At 66.0% G+C, this 19054-nt stretch overlaps 2 protein-coding genes across 4 annotated transcripts; both read right to left on the bottom strand.

Annotated features, from left to right (window-relative positions):
* Positions 1-511: 511 nt before the first annotated feature.
* Positions 512-3971, bottom strand: ASIC3 (acid sensing ion channel subunit 3). 2 transcript variants are annotated; one of them, XM_037515461.1, is made up of 11 exons: positions 3434-3971; positions 2651-2801; positions 2346-2473; positions 2020-2221; positions 1871-1927; positions 1618-1765; positions 1303-1394; positions 1135-1214; positions 977-1048; positions 824-882; positions 512-687 (listed from the first exon to the last, which is right to left on the bottom strand). In XM_037515461.1, the coding sequence occupies exons 1-11, from the start codon at positions 3965-3967 to the stop codon at positions 609-611; spliced, it is 1602 nt and encodes a 533-aa protein (XP_037371358.1). In that variant the 5' UTR covers positions 3968-3971; the 3' UTR covers positions 512-608. The 2 variants fall into 2 exon arrangements, with proteins under 2 accessions (XP_037371358.1, XP_037371357.1); XM_037515460.2 differs by having other exon boundaries at positions 512-707; positions 3434-3967.
* Positions 3972-5460: 1489 nt separating this feature from the next.
* On the bottom strand, positions 5461-18859 carry ABCB8 (ATP binding cassette subfamily B member 8). Of its 2 annotated transcripts, XM_054692757.1 has the most exons (17): positions 18691-18859; positions 15668-15977; positions 15200-15355; positions 15028-15122; positions 14802-14907; positions 14053-14214; positions 13861-13946; positions 13654-13751; positions 13332-13437; positions 10781-10814; positions 10533-10669; positions 10281-10375; positions 10015-10148; positions 9255-9402; positions 7928-8178; positions 7382-7520; positions 5461-6148 (listed from the first exon to the last, which is right to left on the bottom strand). In XM_054692757.1, the coding sequence occupies exons 1-16, from the start codon at positions 18783-18785 to the stop codon at positions 7395-7397; spliced, it is 2139 nt and encodes a 712-aa protein (XP_054548732.1). In that variant the 5' UTR covers positions 18786-18859; the 3' UTR covers positions 5461-6148; positions 7382-7394. The 2 variants fall into 2 exon arrangements, with proteins under 2 accessions (XP_054548732.1, XP_037371253.1); XM_037515356.2 differs by having other exon boundaries at positions 5461-7520.
* Positions 18860-19054: the final 195 nt, after the last annotated feature.

The following is a 19054-nucleotide window of genomic DNA, read 5'->3' as shown; positions in this document are numbered from 1 at the left end:
CCCATGCGCACCGCCTGGGGCTGGGAGACCCAAAGCTGGGGTTACGTCAGGAACAGGCCTCTCGCTGGTTTTCCAACATTTGGGGCGTGGGGTAGCCAAGAAGATGGGCTTGGGCCTGGGTGTGCCCTGCTGGCAGGAGTGGGGTGTGGGGGGGGCCCTCCCGCCCCCGCCTCCAGCGGGGGCCGCCTGCTCCTGGGGAGAGGAGCTGTTTGTGGGGAGCCACGGGCGGCTGCTGGGGCGGGCTGCGGCGTGTGTTCCCGAGGAACGGGCCTGTCTCCTCCGGGCTCCGAGCCTGCCCCAGCGCTTGGGTTTGCCGTCCGCGCCGGCGCAGCAGGGGCTCCTGGGGCCTCACCGGGCGCCTCCCGCTGTTGTGCACCCCAGGAGCCCCTGGCCCCGCCCCTCCGCGAGGCCCCGCCCGCCGCCACGCCTGTCTCGGGTGACGGCCCTGGGCCCCGGCCTTGAGCTGCTGGCCTTGGCCCGCGGTCTTGCCTCTAAGAGGAGCACCCGAGGCTGACGCACCAGAACTTTATTTAAGGTGAAGGTGGCAAGGCCAGGCAGGCCAGTCACGTCCGGGGCGCGCAGGTGTGGCCCGGGCACAGTCATGGGCGCTAGAGCCGCGTGACCAGGTAGCAGGTGCGGTGGGAGGCAGAGAGCGTCTTGGTGACAGCACAGGGAGGGGTGGGGGGCCTGGGGAAGAGACCGCAGCGCTGGGGCGGGGCCGCTCCACCGCCCTGCTGGCGCCCCGGCCCTCCTGGCCCTGAACTTCACCTCCTGGGCCAGACCTGCCCCCCCACCCTGACCTTAGGGGGCCGTTTTGTGTTACCTGGGGCCCAGGCTGAGGTGGGGGGCTTGGGTTTGGTGGCTGCCCAGCCCTTCCTGAAGCTGCGGGAGGAGGGACAGGGTCAGAGGAGGGGCGAGTCCTCCAGGGACGCCAGGTGAGCCCGCACCGGGGAGGGCAGGGGGAGACGGCTGTTACCAGGTTGGTGCTGGCGTGCCTTTGGGAGCGCTTGCGGTGCCAGAAGTATCTCAGGACCCTATCTCGGAGCACCTGGGCACGGGAGGAGGTGGCCAGTGCAGCCTTCCCGCCCCGGATCCCCGGCTCATGCCTCCCCGCCCCATGGGGCCCCGGCCCACCTCGCAGAGGTAGTCCAGGATCTCGAGGATGGTGAGCAGGCTGGCCCCGATGAACAGCCCCATCTGGCCCCCAATGTCGCCTGTGGAGACGGACCCCGGTCAGCTCGGCCCCTGCCCCGCCCGGCCTCCGCGCCCCCAGAGCACCCCGTGCGCGAGACACACACACACCGAGCAGCTCCGACACCTCGTAGGCCCTCATCTGCTCCACCGTCTCGTAGTTGAGGGCCTCGAAGAAGATGTCCAGCACCAGCACGTTCTCCCTGGGGAAGCGAGGCCGGGAGAGCTGGATGGACACTCGCTGGTCCCGCTGCCGGCGGAGGCGCCCACTCTGCCCGGGCGGGAGGGCGGGAGGGAGGGAGGGCCCCTCCGCGCAGGAGACGGCGGGGAAGGTGCGTGCCAGCCCCGGCCCGGCCCGCGAGGGTGGGCGGCAGGTGTGCCTCGCGTTGGGGAGCGCGCCGGCCGCCCCCCCCCCCGCCCGCTCACGCGATGTAGGCCTCGCTGCGGTTGTGTTTCCGGGCCAGGTAGCGCGCGGCGGCGCGGCTGGGGATGCGCACCATGGAGAGCTCCTTGGCGTAGCGCGTGCTGGCGCAGGGCGTGGGGCAGGCGCACGCGTCCTTCCGCAGCAGGGCGTCTGCGGGCCGGGCCGGGGGCGGTCAGGGCCGCCTTGGGGGGGGGCGGGGGGGCAGCGGGGAGGGCTGGGGTCCAGGGGACGCGGCGGGCGCGGGAGGCCCCTTACCCAGCGCCTGGTAGGCGCAGTCCTTGTACTGCTGGGGGCTGCACACGGGCGCGCTGCCTGCGGGAGAGGGAGGCAGCTCCAGGAGGGCCCGGCCCCTCACACCCCCTGCCCCACCGTGAGACCCTCCGCCCCCCGCCTCCGCCCCTCACCCGGCATGTGCATCATTCTGCAGCCGCACTTCCGAGCCACGTAGCGACTTTCGCAGGCCAGGCGACACCCCATTAGGGTATAGGGAGGGCTAGGGCCTGGGGTGGGGCTCGGGGCACCCAGGGGACCAGATGGTTCCTGCTCAAAGTCAGGGTCCAGAGACACGGAGCTGCAGTCGCCCCAGGGCGGGGGCAGGAAGCTCAGCTGTCGGGGGCTGGTTAAGGAGAGAGCTGGAGAGTGAGCCCAGGGGGGTGTGAGCTGCGGGGTGGGCTGGAGCCCTGGGGTGGGGGGGGTGCTGAGGAGGGCTCGGGAGGCAAGGCCAGGATACTTGCTGCTGCTGGCAGGACACGAAGGTCTGGTAGCCTGGGGCCACCCCAAAGCCCAGCTGGTCGATGCTGGGCGGCTCCTCCTGGCTGTGGATCTGCACTCGGATGCCCGCCTCAAATGGGGTCTCCTCTGCAGGGGGAGGGGGGCCCTGAGGCCCGAGTCCCAGGGGGCCCTCTGCTGTACACCCCCTCTCCCCAGGTTGTGCTGCGCCAACCCGACAGGATACGCCTTCAGAGCCTGCCCAGCACCCTCTCCTTCCCTCGGCACCCATCTGCGCACCCCCAGCTTGCGCATGTGCTCTCCTACCTGTGTCCTTCCACACGGGCAGATACTCGTCCTGCTGGACGTCCAGCATGATCTCCAGCCCATTGCCTGCACCGCTCCGGGGTGTGGTGAGAAGCTCGGCCCCGTTGGTGCCAGAGTTAAATGTGTAGCACTGGCCCATCCGCGTGAAGATCTCAGGGGGCGGGGGGCAGAGGTGACAGCTCAGCAGAGCAGCAAGCCCGCCAGCCCTTCCCCCATGCCAACACAGGACCACAGGCCTCCTTCGTCCCCCCTTTGAACACCAAGCCCACGTCTCAGCACCGCCCTCATGCAGGCGCTTGGAGGTGAACCCTCCCGCCCCATCACTTCCAGAGGGCACAGGTGTTCTTTGGAAGGCCTCGGGCCCTCTGGGGCTGGCGAATGTGAAAGAGGCAGGCAGAACACAAGTCCCAGCGCCCCGGCAGAGTAAGGGGCCTTCTGCCCTAGTGCAGGCCCACTAGAGACTCCCCAGCCCTCGCACCCCCACCCCCAGAACAGTGTATGCACACCAGACCTCAGAGCCAGGCTGGGCGAGTGTGCACGTGCTGCACTGCAGTTGGCTGGGTGCCAGGGAGGGGCCCCAAGAAGGACAGTGTCCTGGGCTGGACAGAAAGGCACTGGGGTGGGTGGGGGACATGGCCTGGCTGGGGAAGACGGGCTCCTCGGGCGAGAGTGGCAAGGTTCCCTGGCTTTGGTAAGACCAGGCCTTTGGGTTCGGGCTTGGGTTGGCGGGAGCCCCGGGTCCCCAGGGCTTAGCCCCGGGTCCCCAGGGCTTGGCCAGCTCACCGTGGTGAAGTTCTCGGGCCCGCACGGCCTGCCTCGGAAGCGGCAGTCCAGCAGCATGTCCTCCAGGGTGTGCGCGGCCCGGGCGTAGAGTCGGGCCATGTCGAAGGTGGGACTGGGCATGAAGCCGGGCGGCGCGGGGGGCCGGCCCAGGGCGCGCAGGAAGGCGGCGTGCTCGTGCGGCTCCAGGCCCAGCAGCGTGGGCCCGGCCCAGTGCAGGTCGTTGGGCGTGAGGCGCGAGCGGCGCAGCGGGTTGATGTTGCACAGGGTCACGGCCGGGAAGGTGAGGCGGTGGCTCTCGCACTCGTCCAGGGTCGTCTTGTGGTGGAACTCCCTGTAGTAGCGCACGCGGCCCGCCACCTGGTAGAGGAAGACGGCCAGCGACAGGAGCACGGCCAGGGCCCACAGTGCGCGGCGCGGCGTCAGGCCCCCGGGGCCGAAGACGTGGCCCAGCCCGTGCAGCGTGCAGCTGCTGGCGAACACGCGGATGTCTGAGGTCGGCCGTCGGGCCTCCTCTGGCCCGCAGTGGGGCTTCATGACCGGAGCCCAGGCCCCGGGGCCGGGCTGGCGGGGCTGGGAAGGAGAGTGAGCCGGTCCGGGGCTGGGGGCGAGCGAGGATGCGGGGGCCGGGCGAGGGTCGCTGCAGGTGGGGCGAGGAGAGGAGCCAAGCCCGCGGTGGGGTGGCACTGGCCTGGCTGGAGGGTGCGGTGTCCGGTCGTCCTGCGCGGCCCCCCAGGAACCGGCCGAGGCTGCTCCGGGCTCGGCGCCGGGCTGGGCTCTGCAGCAAGGAGCAGGTAGGGCGCGGGCGCCTGGAAGAGGACGGCTGTGCTGGAGGCTGCTCCGCCGAGCCTGAGCTGCCGCAGAGGATTGGGTTTCAGCAGCGAGGGGGACGGGGGGCCGGCAGAGCAGTCTGGGGGGGGAGGTCCCTGGGGCCCCAGGCTGAGCCATTAGTGCTGTGGGATGGGGGGGGCCTGTGGAGGCCAGAGGCGCCAGCGGGAAACCACCGCTGTCCTGGGTGGGGCTTGCAGGGGCCAGGGGGAGTTGAGGCCGGGTGACTTGTGGGTCTGCAGCTTCCCAGCCGAGCGCCGTGAAGTCCAGCCCGAGGTCAGCCGCTGACCCTTGACCCAGCCCCGCCCGCCCTCCCCGCTCTCCTGCCCGGGATTTGTCCTCTCACGGAGAGCGGGGCTGGCCCGTGACCAAGCTGGCCAGTGGTGGGAGTTTGGCTGCGCCGGGTTCCTCTTTCTGAGCCCCCAGCGTCCCGGCGACGGCCCGGCCTCTTCAGGCCCAGGGCCAGGGGCCGTCTCTCTCGAAGGACCCCCTTCCCACTGCCTCTGCTCAGGCCCTCCTGCCTCTGCCCGGGCGGGGGCTCGCGCCATGGCCCCAGGTGGAACGCGTGTGCCCGGGGAGCTCACGTCTTTTTTGTCTCGGGAGCACGCGACCCCCGGGCCCCGGAGCGTGTCCCCGTCCTTGGCGACTGCGCGCTACCCCATCATGCCGCCGCACCCCGCTTGCGTGCTCACGCCCCCATCATGGTCATGGGGGTTTCCCGCCTCTCGCAGCAGAGGGCTCTCAGCAGCGCGTGCAGAGCCGAGCCCCCTGAAGCAAAGGCCAGGCCGAGGCCGGCCAGGTGATGGGACGACTCGCCGTGCCCGCCGCGGGAGCCGCTCCGGCGTGGGCCTCTGCGCCACGGACACGCCCTTTCTGCCCGGGCGCCGGCCCGAGGATGCTGCAGACGACCCGCGGGGACAGCGGTGGGGGCGGGGGACAGACACCTCCAAAACAGGCGTCTGCAGGGGCAGAACCAGGGTCCGGGGCGGCGTGGGCTCCGCAGAGGTGCAGGGGGCGAGCGGGCAGCAGAGAGGCTGGGCAGCTGCGAGTCAAGGGCCCGACTCGGGGCCACAGGGGCCGCGCCAGCAGGCCGTGTGGGGCGGTCAGGGCCCAACGAGCCCCGCCCATGGGAGCTTTGCTCCTGGCCTCCGGGGGCCCGGAAGTGGGAGCCGTGGCGCTGCAGGACAGAGAGAGAGCACGACCTTGCTGACAGAAATCACTTCTATTCCGTCTCCTCCGACAAAGCACTCGAGGACCCCGGGTGCACACCGCGGGCTGGGAGCAGAAAACGACATAGTTCACCCGACGCCGAGCTGCGGTCACCTGTGCCCCGTGTGTCCTGAGACCAGGGGCAGGGAGGCCTTGTCCCTGACCGCGGCGCGGTGGCAGAGGACAGGGGCTTAAGGAACAGGACACAGCCGGTGGCTAAAGGTTTATTGCCCAGTCCTGACCACCGTCGGAAGTTGCAGCACCAGCAGTGTCGAGTTGACCACAGGTTATCCCGTTTAGTCTTCAAACAAGCTCTCGAGATTAAGTGCAGCCTGGCTTCCGGTCGGCGCCCACAGCAGGAGCCAAGCTCGAGGTTAAGGCCCGAGTGAGTGCGCGACTGGATGTCACTGTTTTCCTGGCGTGAGGGCCTGGGGGTGTCCCCCTGACGAGGGAAGGAGACCCGGCATGCGGTGTCAAGGTGTCCGGCAGCCCGGCCAGGGCCAGAGCAGTGGAGGAGCCGCCTGGCCTGGGCTGCTCTTCCAGACGGTGCCACCGCACACCGGCGGAGGCTGCTCTTGTGGGGAGGGGTTTGGTGGCACAGCAGCTGGAGCCTGCCTGGCCTTCTGCTTCTTGGGCGGCAGCTGCCCTGGGATGTGACACGTCAGGATGTCAGGGGTCAGCCTGGGATAAATATGGGTGTTTTGACCCCAAAGTAGCACTGGCAGAGCCTGGGTGGGCCCTCAGCCTGGGCTCCTGTACCCACACCGGAGTCACTGCTCCCTCTTCCAGGCTGGCTTCCAGCTACAGCTGACTCTGCTGCTCCAGCCCATTGCTGGAGACCCAGCAGCACCGCCCTGGGCCCACAGGCAGATTCCAGATGCTGGCTGGCTGGCAGGTCTGCACAGGCACTCCCCTCCTGCACCTGAGGGAGCAGGGCTGGGTGGAATTCTTAGCCCAGAAGCGGCTGTGGGAAGGTTCTGGGCGGGGAGGGGAGCAACAGGGGCAGAACCCAGCCCTGGGAGGACACACAGGGGAGCCCGGTGGCCTCAGGATGCCAGTTCGATCCGAAGGTCCTTCAGCTGCACCTTTCCGGAACCCTCAGAAGCCCATGGGAAGCTAGCCCTGCCTCTTTCACAGCTTGGAGAGCCTAAGCCTCCCTCGAGGCAGAGTTGCTGTCCCACCTCTGGGGTTGACTAGGTATTTGTCAGCCCGAGGCTGCCATCTAGGCTGCCATCAAGCTCTCTTTGGCCTGGTGACTGTTCACCCCACATGCCTGAGGCTGCATCCTAGGGGCGGGGCTCTTCCCAGGCCCCTTCAGGTGGTGTGTGCTCGGCTAGGGGCTTGGGTGGTGCCTGGGGGCAGGCCAGACTAGGAAATGGCCTCCAGCGTGCCTGCTCCTAAGACGCTCACTGGACAGGCTGGTACGTGTCTGGGACCCATCCCACTTGGACTGGGGGGCAGTCATCTGGAGTAGGGGCTGTTAATGGGGCAGGGAATGGGGCTTCTTCTCTCACAGAGTGGGGGGCAGAGGCTGAAGGGTAAGGGCTGAGTGTGGAGAGGGAAGGGAGCCTCATCTGAATCCTCACCCCCAAGTCCAGATTTGCACGGGTGCCCTGGCGCCAGGCCTGGCCACCTTCAGGCAGTGGGCGGAGGGGAGAAGGAAGGTTTCTGAGGGCTGGGGTGGGGGGGTTTGGGCAAAGGGAGGATGGGGCAGAGGGGCCAGAGGTCACTGCCCCACCCATGCAGCCCAGCAAGTGGCTCTGGCAGCAGGCAGCAGCCTGGCACGGAGGGGAGGGCAAGGGAGGCTGCACCTCCTGCCTGCGCCGGCCCCTTTACTGTGGTCAGTGGGGCAGAGGCTGTGGCCCTCAGGAGCTCCCCCAGCAGCCCTGGCCCCAGGCTCAGCGGTGACCAGACCTCAGGGTGCATCTCAGGACTCAGGGTGGCGGCTCCCGGGGCCTCTGGGAGTCTTGGCGGTGGGGGCGTCCAGGGCCTGTCTCTGGATGAGGTCCGCATAGAGCCCACCTTTCTTCAGGAGCTCTTCATGGGTGCCCATCTAGGAGGGGACAAAGGGCAGATGGTCACCACAACCTAGCTCAGTGCTCACAGCCTGAGGCCTCAGCACACCTGAGCTTCTGAAACCAAAGCAGGGCCCTGAAGGGACGGCCCGCACCTGTGTCCGCCGGTCTACCCCTCACAGAGCAGAAAACTGCAGCCCAGAGGCCTGTGCAGGCCAGAGCCACAGCCCCGCTGCAGCCCCACCTCCGGCCCAGCGCTCACTGACCCTGCAAACACCGGAGCTTCTCGCTTTGGTCCCCCGAGTCAGAGAGTGCCGTGCCCCAAGCAGGCCCGAGGCCCAGGGTATCTGAAGCCAGGAGCCTAGACCCATGGGCGGGCCCCGCGGCCCAGCAGAGCCACTCGTTCCACTGTCAGAGTGAAACTGGGGACCCTCAGGGGGCTGACCTCGCAGACGCGGCCGTGGGCCATGACAACGATGTGGTGGGCGCCCCGGACGGTGCTGAGGCGGTGAGCGATGACCAGCACGGTGCGGCCGGCGCTGGCGCGGTCCAGGGCCTCCTGCACAACCCGCTCAGACTCCGAGTCCAGTGCGCTGGTGGCCTCGTCCAGGATCAGCACCAGGGGCTGCTTGATGAGGGCGCGGGCAATGGCCAGGCGCTGCTTCTGGCCACCAGACAGGGTTGCGCCCCGCTCTCCTGCAGAGGAAGACATGGGCAGGGGTGTGAGCGACCCTCAGCTGAAGGGGGTGTGCCGCCAAGGGGGTGGTCTGTCTGGAATGTCCAATCTGGCTCCTCAGGACCCTCTCTGAGGGCAGAAGGGGCGCCTCTTGGCAGCTTCCATGCAGACACATGCGCACACGTGCACAGGGTGACACGGGTCCCACAGTCGGCTCATGGAGCCAGGGCCACCCAGCGCCCCAGTACCCTCCGAGGGCCTCAGAGCCCTGCAGGGCCCTGAAGCTGCAGCCTGCTCCTAGCCGGCTGCTGTGGGGATTTTCAGGACCTGGGGTGGGGGGGTGCAGTGACAGCCTGGTGGGAGCTGAAGCTCATGCCCTGGCATTCTTCAAACGCCACACTGGGGGCTGAATTGCAGGGGCGGAAGCCAGGGAACGAAATGAGCCTCAAGGGGACAGCACCCCAGAGCAGCCAGGGGCGACTGGAGACCCAGCGGAGCCAGGGCAGGTGCTGGGGTCAGGGGAACAAGGAGAGGCTCCGCCCAGGGTGGGGACAGTGTGGGGGCTGGGCCCTGCATACCGGAGTGGTCAGTAACTCTGCGTGAAGGAACGCACCCTAGGACAGCTCAGACACGCAGAGCTGGTGCTGAGCCAGGCTGGCCCAACACTCAGGAGGGAGCTGAGAGCCCAGCTCCACCCGTCCCGAGGTCCCAGCAGAAGGGCCCTCTGACCCACGCAGAGCTGAGGCAGGAGCCTTGTCTGGCACGACTCGCCCCGCTGCAGTGTTCCAGAACCTTCCAAGCCCTCTCCTGGGGAAGTCAGAAGAGACGCCCTCTCAACCAAGTTGGACCCAGGGATGCCAAGAGAAGCAGGTGCAGTCAAGGAATCAAAGGACAGAGTGACAGGGAGCGAGGTCACTCAGTGACGCTGGCTGCTCCTGCCGCTGCTTTCAAGCTCCCCCCCTCCCGTGCTGGCCCCTAACACGGCCTGCTCGGGCCTGTGCTCCCTCCCCACAGCACCATCTCTGCCCCCTTGGCCTTCCTGAGGCCCGGGCTCCTGGGGCGCCACCCCCTCACACCACGGGTTGGGGGGACTCACCCACAACAGTGTTGTAGCCTTGAGGGAAGCTGGTGATGAACTCGTGGGCATTGGCTTCCCGTGCAGCCGCGTACACCTCTTCATCGGAGGCATCTGGCTTCCCAAAACGAATGTTCTCCATGATTGTCGTTGCGAACAGGACAGGCTCCTGGGGCGGGGGTGTCCACAGGAAATGTTCTCACTGTGCCCTGAAGCCCTGAGGGCCAGGGGAGGCTATCTGGGTCAGACGGGACTCTCTGGAGGGCAGGCCGGTCGATTCCAAACCACGGCTCAAAGGAGCACAGAAGGGCGCATGAAGGCGGGGAGAGGCCGAGCCCCCGGGGCTGGTGTCCCTCAGGAACAGGGTCCAGGACTGGGGTGGTGGTTGGTGAGCTAGGGAGGGGGGCCTGTGCTTTGCTTTTCTCTGGCTCGGTCAGGGTGCCCTGGTTACCCACACACGGGAGGGTGGGCCTCCTACAGAAAACATGGTGGCGCCACAGTGTTCAGGGCCAGGTTGTGGGGTGTCGCTTGGTGGGTAGTGGGCCACCAGCAGTCCCCAGTGAGAACCTCTGGGCCTGCTGGACACCACACACTTGTCAGAGCAACCAGGGGTCCTATAACAACCTCCCCAGCCTACGGCCCGCTGAGGAGGGCCAAAGCCCTGGGAGCAGGCAGGTCCAGGTGCCAGAGGCCTGAGAGGGAGGCGGGAATCCGGGCAGGTGGAAGTTAAAGACTCGCTGGGCGGGGGTGGGGGCAGGCGCTGAGGGGAGTCGCCTCACACCTGACTGATGAAGCCAATGACCTGGCCCCGGAGCCAGGAGGGGTCGAGGGTGCGCAGGTCCTGCCCGTCCAGCCTCACCACGCCGGCCGTGGGGTCGTAGAAGCGCTCCAGCAGGGACGCCACGGTGGTCTTGCCTGGGAATTGGGGAGCAGGGCAGTGAGGGAGGGGCCTGCTTTCTGGAGCACGTGCCAGGAAAGGGAGCCGTGGTGGAGTAGAGGGGCCCCTTCTCCCAGCCCCCTGTGGCCAGGGCCAGGCGTTCCTCTTACCTCCCCCGGACTGGCCCACCAGGGCTACCATCTTGCCAGGGGGCAGCGTGAGGGTGAAGTCTCTGAGCACCGGGAAGCCGGGCCGGCAGGGGTAGCTGGGAGGAGCCAAGAGACCTCCATCAGACCCGGGCCCAGCCCCTTGCGGTCTGGGTCCCCTGTAAAGACTCGCTGTACCCCTGGGCGGCTTATTCAGAGGGAGGCCTGGACCCACCGGTCCCCCCAGGCCCAGCCCGCGGCCAGCGGGGTACTGACCTGAAGGAAACGTTCTGGAAAGCGACGGAGCCACGCAGGTGCTCCTTGGGGACGCGGCAGCCCCCGGACAGCGGGATGCCCGGACTCAGGGTCATGTACTCAAAGACTCGGGCACCGGCGCTGAGGCCCCGCACCACCTGGGGGTGGAGTCAGACTGCAGTCAGGGGAGTGGGGCAGCGGGGCGGGGTAGGCAACGCCAGCTCAGATCTGGTGTCTGACCCTCAGGGCACCCTGACTCTGCCACTCACCTGACCGAACAGGACAGAGAGGTTGGCCATAGACCTGTGAGGAGGAGGGGAGACGGGGTGAGAGCCTGCGCCGAGGGGGCCGCAGCGAGGGCTGGGCTCACCGGCATGGGGGCCTTGGGTGAGGCAAGGACGCGGCCATCAAAGAGAACACCCAGAACTGGCCACCCAGGCGGGCTCTCTCCTTGCCAGACACGGGAGGCTGGTGGGCGGGCGATGACCTTGCCCTGAGAGGTGGCTCAGAAGCTGGGGGTGAGGGGTCCTGCCCAGAGGCCTGGCAGGAGGGGGCCATTCCCAGTGAGGCCTGACAACTGTCAGTGGCCTCAGGACAGCGGCTCCAGGGAAGAAGCCACACAGAAAGTAGGCCGAGGACTTAGGGGGTAGGAGGCCCTGCTGCCTGCCCGCAGCCTGTGCCGCTGCTGCTCTGAGAGGCCGGGCTGAGGCCTGGCACGACCATGGGGACCTGGGGAATTCACGGACTGAAGTCAAATAAAGGTGGAAAGCGAATGTGAGGTCCTTGCAGACAAAGAAGGACAAGGCAGAGGACCCCTGGGTGCCCCCACCCCCTGCAGACTGTGGGCTTGTGCGTGTGTCACTCTAGACAGTGGTCGCTCCCCTGAAGGGAACACTGACTCCCTGGCAGTCTCGTGGCTCCAGCAGCAGGGGAGGAGCCCCCAAATCCACAAGGAAAGGCTCTGGCAGGCACCCAGACATCGATCCACTTGCCAAAGGGCAAAGGAGGCCTGGAGCAAGGACTGGCCAGGACCCAGAGTTGGCTGCTGATGGGCAGGGAGGTTCTCCATCAGAGGCCGGGCAGCCATTAGGGCTGGCAGAGATGTTGGGCAGCAACTGAAAGCCAGACACGGGAGGCTGGTGGGCGGGCGATGACCTTGCCCTGAGAGATGGCTCAGAAGCTAGGGGTGAGGGGTCCTGCCCAGAGGCCTGGCTGGGGGGGGCCATTCCCAGTGAGGCCCGGACCACACGGGACTTGGACGAGGTTGCCTGGCCTGCTTGTGGTCTGCTGGGCACCCCCATCGCCTCCAGGACCCAGTACCACTGGAAAGAACACTTAGGATGTGGGCTCCAAAGCCTAAGGCTGCCCCCAATCTTCTCTGTAGCCTTGAGGGAGACACATAACCTTCTTTAGTGAGGAAAAGGCCCAAGGCACCACACCTTGGCTGGAGAAGACGCCACTGGTGAGAGCCCCGTGTGGAGCTGTGACACCACAGGCCGTGCGGAGGGAAGGGCTGAGAGGGCCCGACCTCTGGCCATGCAGGAGGGGCTGGGGAAGGGGAGTCTCAGGGGACCTAGACCTGGGGATGGCCGCCACATGGGTAGAGAGCCCACCATGGCTCCGCCCTACTCCCACGGACGGCCTCCGGGTGACTACACGAGCGAGCCAGGGGCTTGGATGGCACCACAAGGTGCCCACAAGGCCAAAGCGTGGCCTGGTGGGGGGAGATGAGTCAGCACTGGGGGCGGCAGAGGGAAGCCCCCATCTCCACAGCATCAGAGCCTCGTCATCCCAAGGCCACCAGAGAACAGCTCCCAGGTTCGAGCAGGGACTGGGTGCTCAGAACCAGAGGATGTAGGGGCCCAGACCAGGGAGCAGCATGGAAAGATGGGGTTCAGGATGATGCCAGTATGGCTCCAGAAATGAGTGAGATGTTGGGTTTGTGGCCATGTCTGGGGAGCCCCTAAGCCAAGAAGGAGATGGTAAGGAATTCTGCAAGAATGGTGGGGGGGGGGGAGCCAGACTTGGGAGCACCTGGGGGGCATCTTGGGGGATGCTGTTTTCTTGCTCACACTGGTGAGCCCCAATCCTCCTCTTCAATTGTTCATTCCAGCAAGCTCTTTAATCATGCACGAGAACGTATACTCAGGCCGGCCGTGCCCGGGCACCCGGAGAGCGTGGGGAGAGGCGGAGCAAAGGGCAGTGCGGGAGGAACTGCTTGTGTTGTGTTTTAGAAGAGATGGGAAAGGGGGGCCTGCTTTGGGGGCTCGTTGGTCCACGAGAGGTTGAGGTGTTCCCACTGCGCCAGTGGGGTGCCGCAGAGCCCAGCAGGGCAGGCAGATCTCAGAGCAACCGGAAGCAATGAGCCACTGGGGTGGGCGCTCATCTGCAGGGGCCAGACTAGCGCGGGCAGCTCTCAGACCACGTCCAAGATGGGGTGCCCCCACCTGATGTGCTTTTCTGGCCACTGACTTGGGCTGACAAGGGGGCGATGCTCAGACACCGATGAACCCGTGTGGTGCCGAGCGCCACGAGTAGGTCGTGAGGCCCGTGTCATCAGACACACAGGGAGGGGAGGATGGGGGGCCGGGCAGGGGCCTAGCGTTTCAGGGGGACAGACTCAGTGGTGCCGAAGGATGCTGGGCGGCCACATGGCAAGGTAAGTGATGCTGCAGACTCTGCTTCCACACGGGGAAGGGTCCCTGCCATGCAGGTCCTCCCACAGTGTGGAAAGCGTGACACCCACGGGACGCTTGGCCGGTGCCCCTGCGCCGCGCCAGCCCTGGCAGCACTCTTGGGGGGGGACCCGCCCCCACTCACCTCTGTACAGTCTGGGACGCCACCAGGAAAGACATGAGGTCTCCCCCCGTCAGCTGCTGTCCCGCCACAAGAGAGCCCCCGACGAACAGGGTGCCCAGGACCATGCCTGCGGGGCGGGACGGGGGTCAGGGGGATGGTGGCTGCAGCAGAGGACAGGCGTGGCCGAGCAGCAGCAGCCCCAGGTTCCCGACCCGACCCGGCCTTGATGGACTAGCGCTCGGGCCAGTCCCTGCCTTCACTTGGCATTTGAGATAAGGGCTGAAGGGAGCCTCCCCAACCCCCCCAATAGACCCCGTGGACAGTGGGCCCGGCCCGCACTCACAGTTGAAGGCGATGTTGGACAGCCCCTGGAACAGCGCGATGCCCCTGCCCAGCGCCTCGGCCTTGCAGCAGGACGCCTCCAGCTCCGCGCCGTAGCGCCTGGGGACAAAGGCCCAGATCAGCACTTGGGACAGGACGAGGCGGAGGTGACCGGGGTGAGCTTGGGACACCCTCCCTGCTCGGTACCCCACCGCTGCTCCCCACTCACTCCTCTTCCCACTGCTCCATGGCGAAGGCGCGCACGGTCCGCACGTTGCCCAGGGCCTCATCCGCTACGCCCGTTGCCCTGGCGATCTGCAGAGTCCAAGCAATTGGGGGCCAGTTCGGAGCCAGGGAGGATGGATGGAGGGGTGCGTGGCAGAGAGGAACGAGGTGGGCCGGACAGGCGGGAACTCGGTACCTGCTCCTGACACTGGCGAGACAACCTGCGGAGCGCTGAGCCCATCAGGCTCCCGACACCCATCAGGGCGGGCGTGGCCACCATCAGCAGCAGAGTGAGGCGCGGGGACAGCATGGACAGGGACACCAGGCAGCCAACCACCTGGGTGCAGCTTCGCAGTCCCTGGGGGTGGAAGTGGCCGGGGGGCTGGCTCACACCAGCACCTCCAGCTGGGCAACAGCTCCACCCTCCCAAGGCCAAGGCTCAGGTCTGACCCGGGGAAGCCACTGGTCTCCCAGCAGGTAACGCCTCGCCCGGTGGACAGGAAGGGACTGGAGCATCTCCCCGGAGAGCCCCACTGGCTTCTTTCTGCCCTGGCAGCGGGACAATGAGAGGAGGGTGATGGCGACAGGCAGGGTCTGGAGTCACCCAGCAGCCACAGTGACGATGTGGGGGGCGGGGAGGGCTGTCAGCGAGCCAGGCCTTCCGGGGCAAAGCAGGCGGAGTGGCCTGGCGCCTGGCACGCTGGTCGGGAAAGCTCCCGTCTGGGGCCCCTAGAGGGCTTTCTGGGAGGCAGGATTTCAGAAGAGCAGAGAAACGGCCTGTTCTGACCTTGGACTCGTGGTACCTCCCGCCTTGCGCTCCTCAATCCCCACCACACCCGCACCAGACGGCTCCCGGCTGTGGGGTGAGCCTCCGCCAGGGTAAAGCCAGGCGGCCCTCTCGGGACGAGACTGGGCTGCCCACTCAGGGGAGACCAAGGCACTGACCTGGGAGATGACGAGCTTGAAGGAGGACTTGAACTCCTGCACGTCAGCGGTCAGTCGGCTCACCAGCTGCCCTGTCTTTGTCGCGTCAAAGAAAGCAATGTCTTGTCTGGTGGCGGGATGTGGGGGAAAGAGGGAGATGTGATTCAGGACGCAGCTGCCCACCCTGACGCTCACCGGGCTCCCTGGCAGACACTGGGCAGCCCTGCCCACACCCGCCGGGCCGTACCGGAGCAGGTTGCTGAAGAGGGTCCTTCGCATGTCTACGGCCATGCGCTCGCCGATGCGGGACAGCAGCACCAGGTACCCGAAGGTCAGCAGCCCCTGGGGGAGAGGCGGGCACTGACGGGGGTCCAGGGCACGGCGGCTCCTGTGCGCCCCCAGACCCTCCTGCTCTGTACCTGGAGGCCGTACAGGAGGAGCAGGTGGGCGCTGATGTTCCGGGACTCGGTCAGGAAGCTGCCCACGTGGTCCCTCGTGTACTTGGCCACGATCTCCACCAGCTGGCCCAGGAGCAGGGGGATCTGCACATTCGCCAGCGCCGCGCCCAGTGCCATCTGGGGGAGGCGCGGCTTAGAGGGGGCCATGGTCTTCCCTACCAAAGCCCCTGACCGCGGCCCCTCCTCTCAGCTGCTGCCCACGGCATGGCTGTTTCTGAGCCTCTCTGAGAGGCAAAGCCCCGGCTGTCAGCCCCGGGGGCCCCCGTGGCCCCAGCAGCCGGGTGAGGGTGCTCCTGGCATCCCTGGCCCCCCATTCCCGAGCCAGCCTGCCCCTGCCGCCTGGGGTCTCCGAGACTCGGCGAGGCAGGAAGCTGTCCCCGCGGAGCTCTGACTGGGTGCCTCCCTGCCCCGCGTGCGGGGGGTCCTCACCACGACGGCTGCCCCCAGGATCAGCAGGTGGGGATGCAGAAACTGCCAGAAGAGCTTCCAGTTAAAGTGGGCCTCCACGGCACAGGTTTTGGGGCGTGCGGGAAGGGCCTCTTCAGCCTCACACAGTGCCACCAGGTAGAGGCGGGGGCCCAGACTCAGTGCCGCGGGGCCCAGGAGGACGCCCCCAACCCAGCGCCAGGCAGAGGGCCTTCGGCAGGGAGGTAGGCGTGCTTGAGGCGGGCGGGCCCAGAGCTGGACGCGCAGCTGGGCCACAGCCCGGAGCAGATAGGAGCCAGGGCCATCGGTGCTCCTGCAGGGAGAGAATGGCACTGAGGGCCCGAGGCGCGACGGTCTTCCCGCTGGCAGATGCGCGGCCTGCTGGGCTGAACTTCCAAGACGAGCGCTTGCTTCTCTGCCAGGTGCGTCGCTGCCCTTCTCAGGCCGGTTCTTAAGGACTTCAGTCTCTGAGAGCAACGCACAGTGCACGTGCAAGGTTGCCAAGGAAGAGACAGAAACATGTCTGCAGGCGGAAAGGCCCCCAGGGCCCCGTCCCCTCCAGTGGCACCGGTCTCAGCCCAGGGACCGTCGCCAGCCAGAGCCGCCGGGCAGCAGGGCTCAGAGGGCACCACTTCTACAGACTGGGGTGCGCTAGGCCCTGGGCAGCCGGGCTCAGAGGGCAGGGCCGCCCCCGTGCCCAGCCACGCTGGCGCAGGAGGTGAGTCCACCTCGTAACAGTCGCGTGTTTGGTCCTCACGGCCCTGGGAGGGGAGGCCCCGGTTCTTGCTGACAGAGGAAAATAGTCACACGGGGATGAGGGAGTTCAAAGAATCTGTCCCCAAGTGGCAGGACTGGGACAGGCGGGGACCTCTGCTGCCGGGTCCCGGAACCTGCTTGTTGTCTCTGTGGGTGGCCCGGCTCAGGCTGGGGGGGGCAGGCCAGGGCTGGACCCGGCTCCAGACCGCCAGTCCGTGCTCGTCACGCCCTGTCACCCCGTCGTCACCCAGGCTGATGTGACACTGGAGTGGAGGGAAAGAGCAACATGTGCCCGCCCAGTCAGCAGAAAGAATACAAACCTAAGAACGCAGCCCGTCACTATCTCCTGCCACTTCAAATAGGCCCAGGTCACTGGTCTTTGCTCTAGTAACAGGCCACCCATGTGGGGAGGACAATGATGGATGGTGGGAGTGCGTGAGAGCACAGAGCCCATGCCGCTCCCCCTGCCTGAGGTCAGGAAAGGACTTCCCAGTGAGGCTCCAAGGTGAACAGGTGGGGGTGTGGGGGACAGAGTGGGGAGAGCTCCAGGTGGAGGGGTGGGGTGACACGTAGGGAAAGGAGAAGGGAATCGTGGTACTGGTGGGAGAAGCAGTTTTATAAAACACCAGGACTTTCGAGAGTGACAAGGCCTATCCTGGTTTTTAGGCTGGGGTGTGACCCAATCAGATTTGCATTTGAAAGACCATAGCAGAGGGTGAGGCTGGAGGAGAGGACTGGCCACAGGGCGGCCAAGGCAGTCCTTAGAAACAGAAGTGACAACCAGGCCAAGAGAGAAGGGGGGAACAAATCCCAATGAGGGGGGGAAAGGCTTCTCCAAAAGGAGAGGCTTGTCCTTCCGGGTGACAGGCTGGGATGTTCCCGGACACTCCTGGTTGCAGGCTTCATCCCACTGCCCCAATTCAAGGAGGCCTGTGCTTCTTGCCTGCTCTAGATTATGCTGTCCACCCCAGCACCCCCGCTTGCTTTTCCCTCGGATTGCCCGCTGTGGCCTTGGTGTCGAGCCTGCACTTGAGGTGGGGGCACTCGCCCTCCCTGCCCTGTGTAGCTGTCCAACTTCCCAGTCTTAGTCATGCTGGCACCCCTGGCACGGAGAGCTCTGGTACATAATGGGGGTCAGTAAACATTGTTTGTTGAGGGCCTGACTTCACTAGAGATGCAGAATAATCTGACTGGACCCACGAACTGCGGTGTTAGCACTTCTGCAGACCTACTAAGGCCGACAAAGGAGCAGTTTTCACTGTGACCCAGTAGCAGGACCATATCACACAGTTGAAATGCTTCATGAAACAACACTTTCCTGATTTTCTTACCGTGTATTCTGGTATTTTCTCTTACACTCACTTCCAAATGGCCCCGACTCACTAAATTCATTTCATACTCTATTGTGTCACGACTTGCACTTTTGAAAACCCCTGCACTAGTGAACACACAAACACTTGAATGTTATTTGATGTCTCTCCTTGGTTTTCTCTCTGGTTTAAAAAATATCAACACCCTTACTCTTTTCTAAGGGCTGTGTTCAAGCCCTTTAATAATTTACCACGCCACTCCCCAGCTTCTCTCTTCTGCAAAGGTCTAAAAAGCTCTCGGTCACTGCCAAGCACAGGAGGGTTATTTCCCAGCAGCAGTACTTCCAGCTCCAGCCAGGACAGCGCTTGCCATCTATCCGTCAGATGGCCTTCCCAAACAGTCACAGCTCTGGATCCACACCCAGTGAATCTCTGCCTGCCTGGCCCCTCAGGTTTAGAAGTAAAGCATTTACACTGGAGTGGGAGTTACAGGGCTTTTGTTCATCTGTGTGTGGACCAAAGCGTGTAAGGCAAACACACGTCCGAGCTACCAGATCCTTTATCTGTGATGAAAGTACCCAGGGAGAGGAACCATTTTGTTCAGCTCACTCTGAATCCTGGGCGCCCCACCAATAACTCTAAGTGTCACTAAGAATTTTTGTCCAAAGGGCCGGGCCAGTTCCAAGACCACCGCCCGGGCAGCACGGCGCCCCCTGGTGGTGAGCAGGACCGGGCGGGATCGCCGACCCAGAGACACGGAGCTTCCGGCTGTACCTGGACGGGCCGCACCTGCATCATCACAGTAAATAATTGAGGCCAATCCCCCAGGGAGTGACATTCCACCCGGCCGGCCTACAACTCCCAGCAAGCCTCGCGCGAGCCCGGGACTCCATCTCCCGGCGGCCCGCCGCCTGCCGGCCGGTCACGGCCCCCGGCCCCGGTCGGTTTGTCCCTTTTTACCTGAAGGCCGAGAATGTCTGGAAGCGGAGGGGCAGTAGCGTTCTGCCTGGGACATGGCCTCCCCGAATCCCCACCCGAAATAAGTGCACCAACATGATGGGGCGGGAGAAGAGCTGCGGCCGGACAGCACTTTCACCCCGATCCCAGTGAGGGCGCCATATTGGCTCCCGACAAGCCCCTCGCGCCTCGGCACGGATTGGTGGACGGACGCATCCATCTCGCTGCAAGCTGTGATTGGAGAACACTTGTCCGCCTTCCTCCTCCGGGAACTGTGATTGGACAGAGCCGCCCGGCCGCCCGCCCCCAGCTCTGGAGGCGGGGCGCCGGGGCGCCGTGTCCCGTCCGCCGCCCGGGTCGGCTCTGG

Source organism: Talpa occidentalis, unplaced genomic scaffold, assembly GCF_014898055.3.
Source record: "Talpa occidentalis isolate TD23 unplaced genomic scaffold, MPIMG_talOcc4v2.1, whole genome shotgun sequence".
NCBI classification, from domain to species: domain Eukaryota; kingdom Metazoa; phylum Chordata; class Mammalia; order Eulipotyphla; family Talpidae; genus Talpa; species Talpa occidentalis.
The sequence above is the reverse complement of the archived record's forward strand: the minus strand, read 5'-3'. Positions and strand labels throughout refer to the sequence as shown.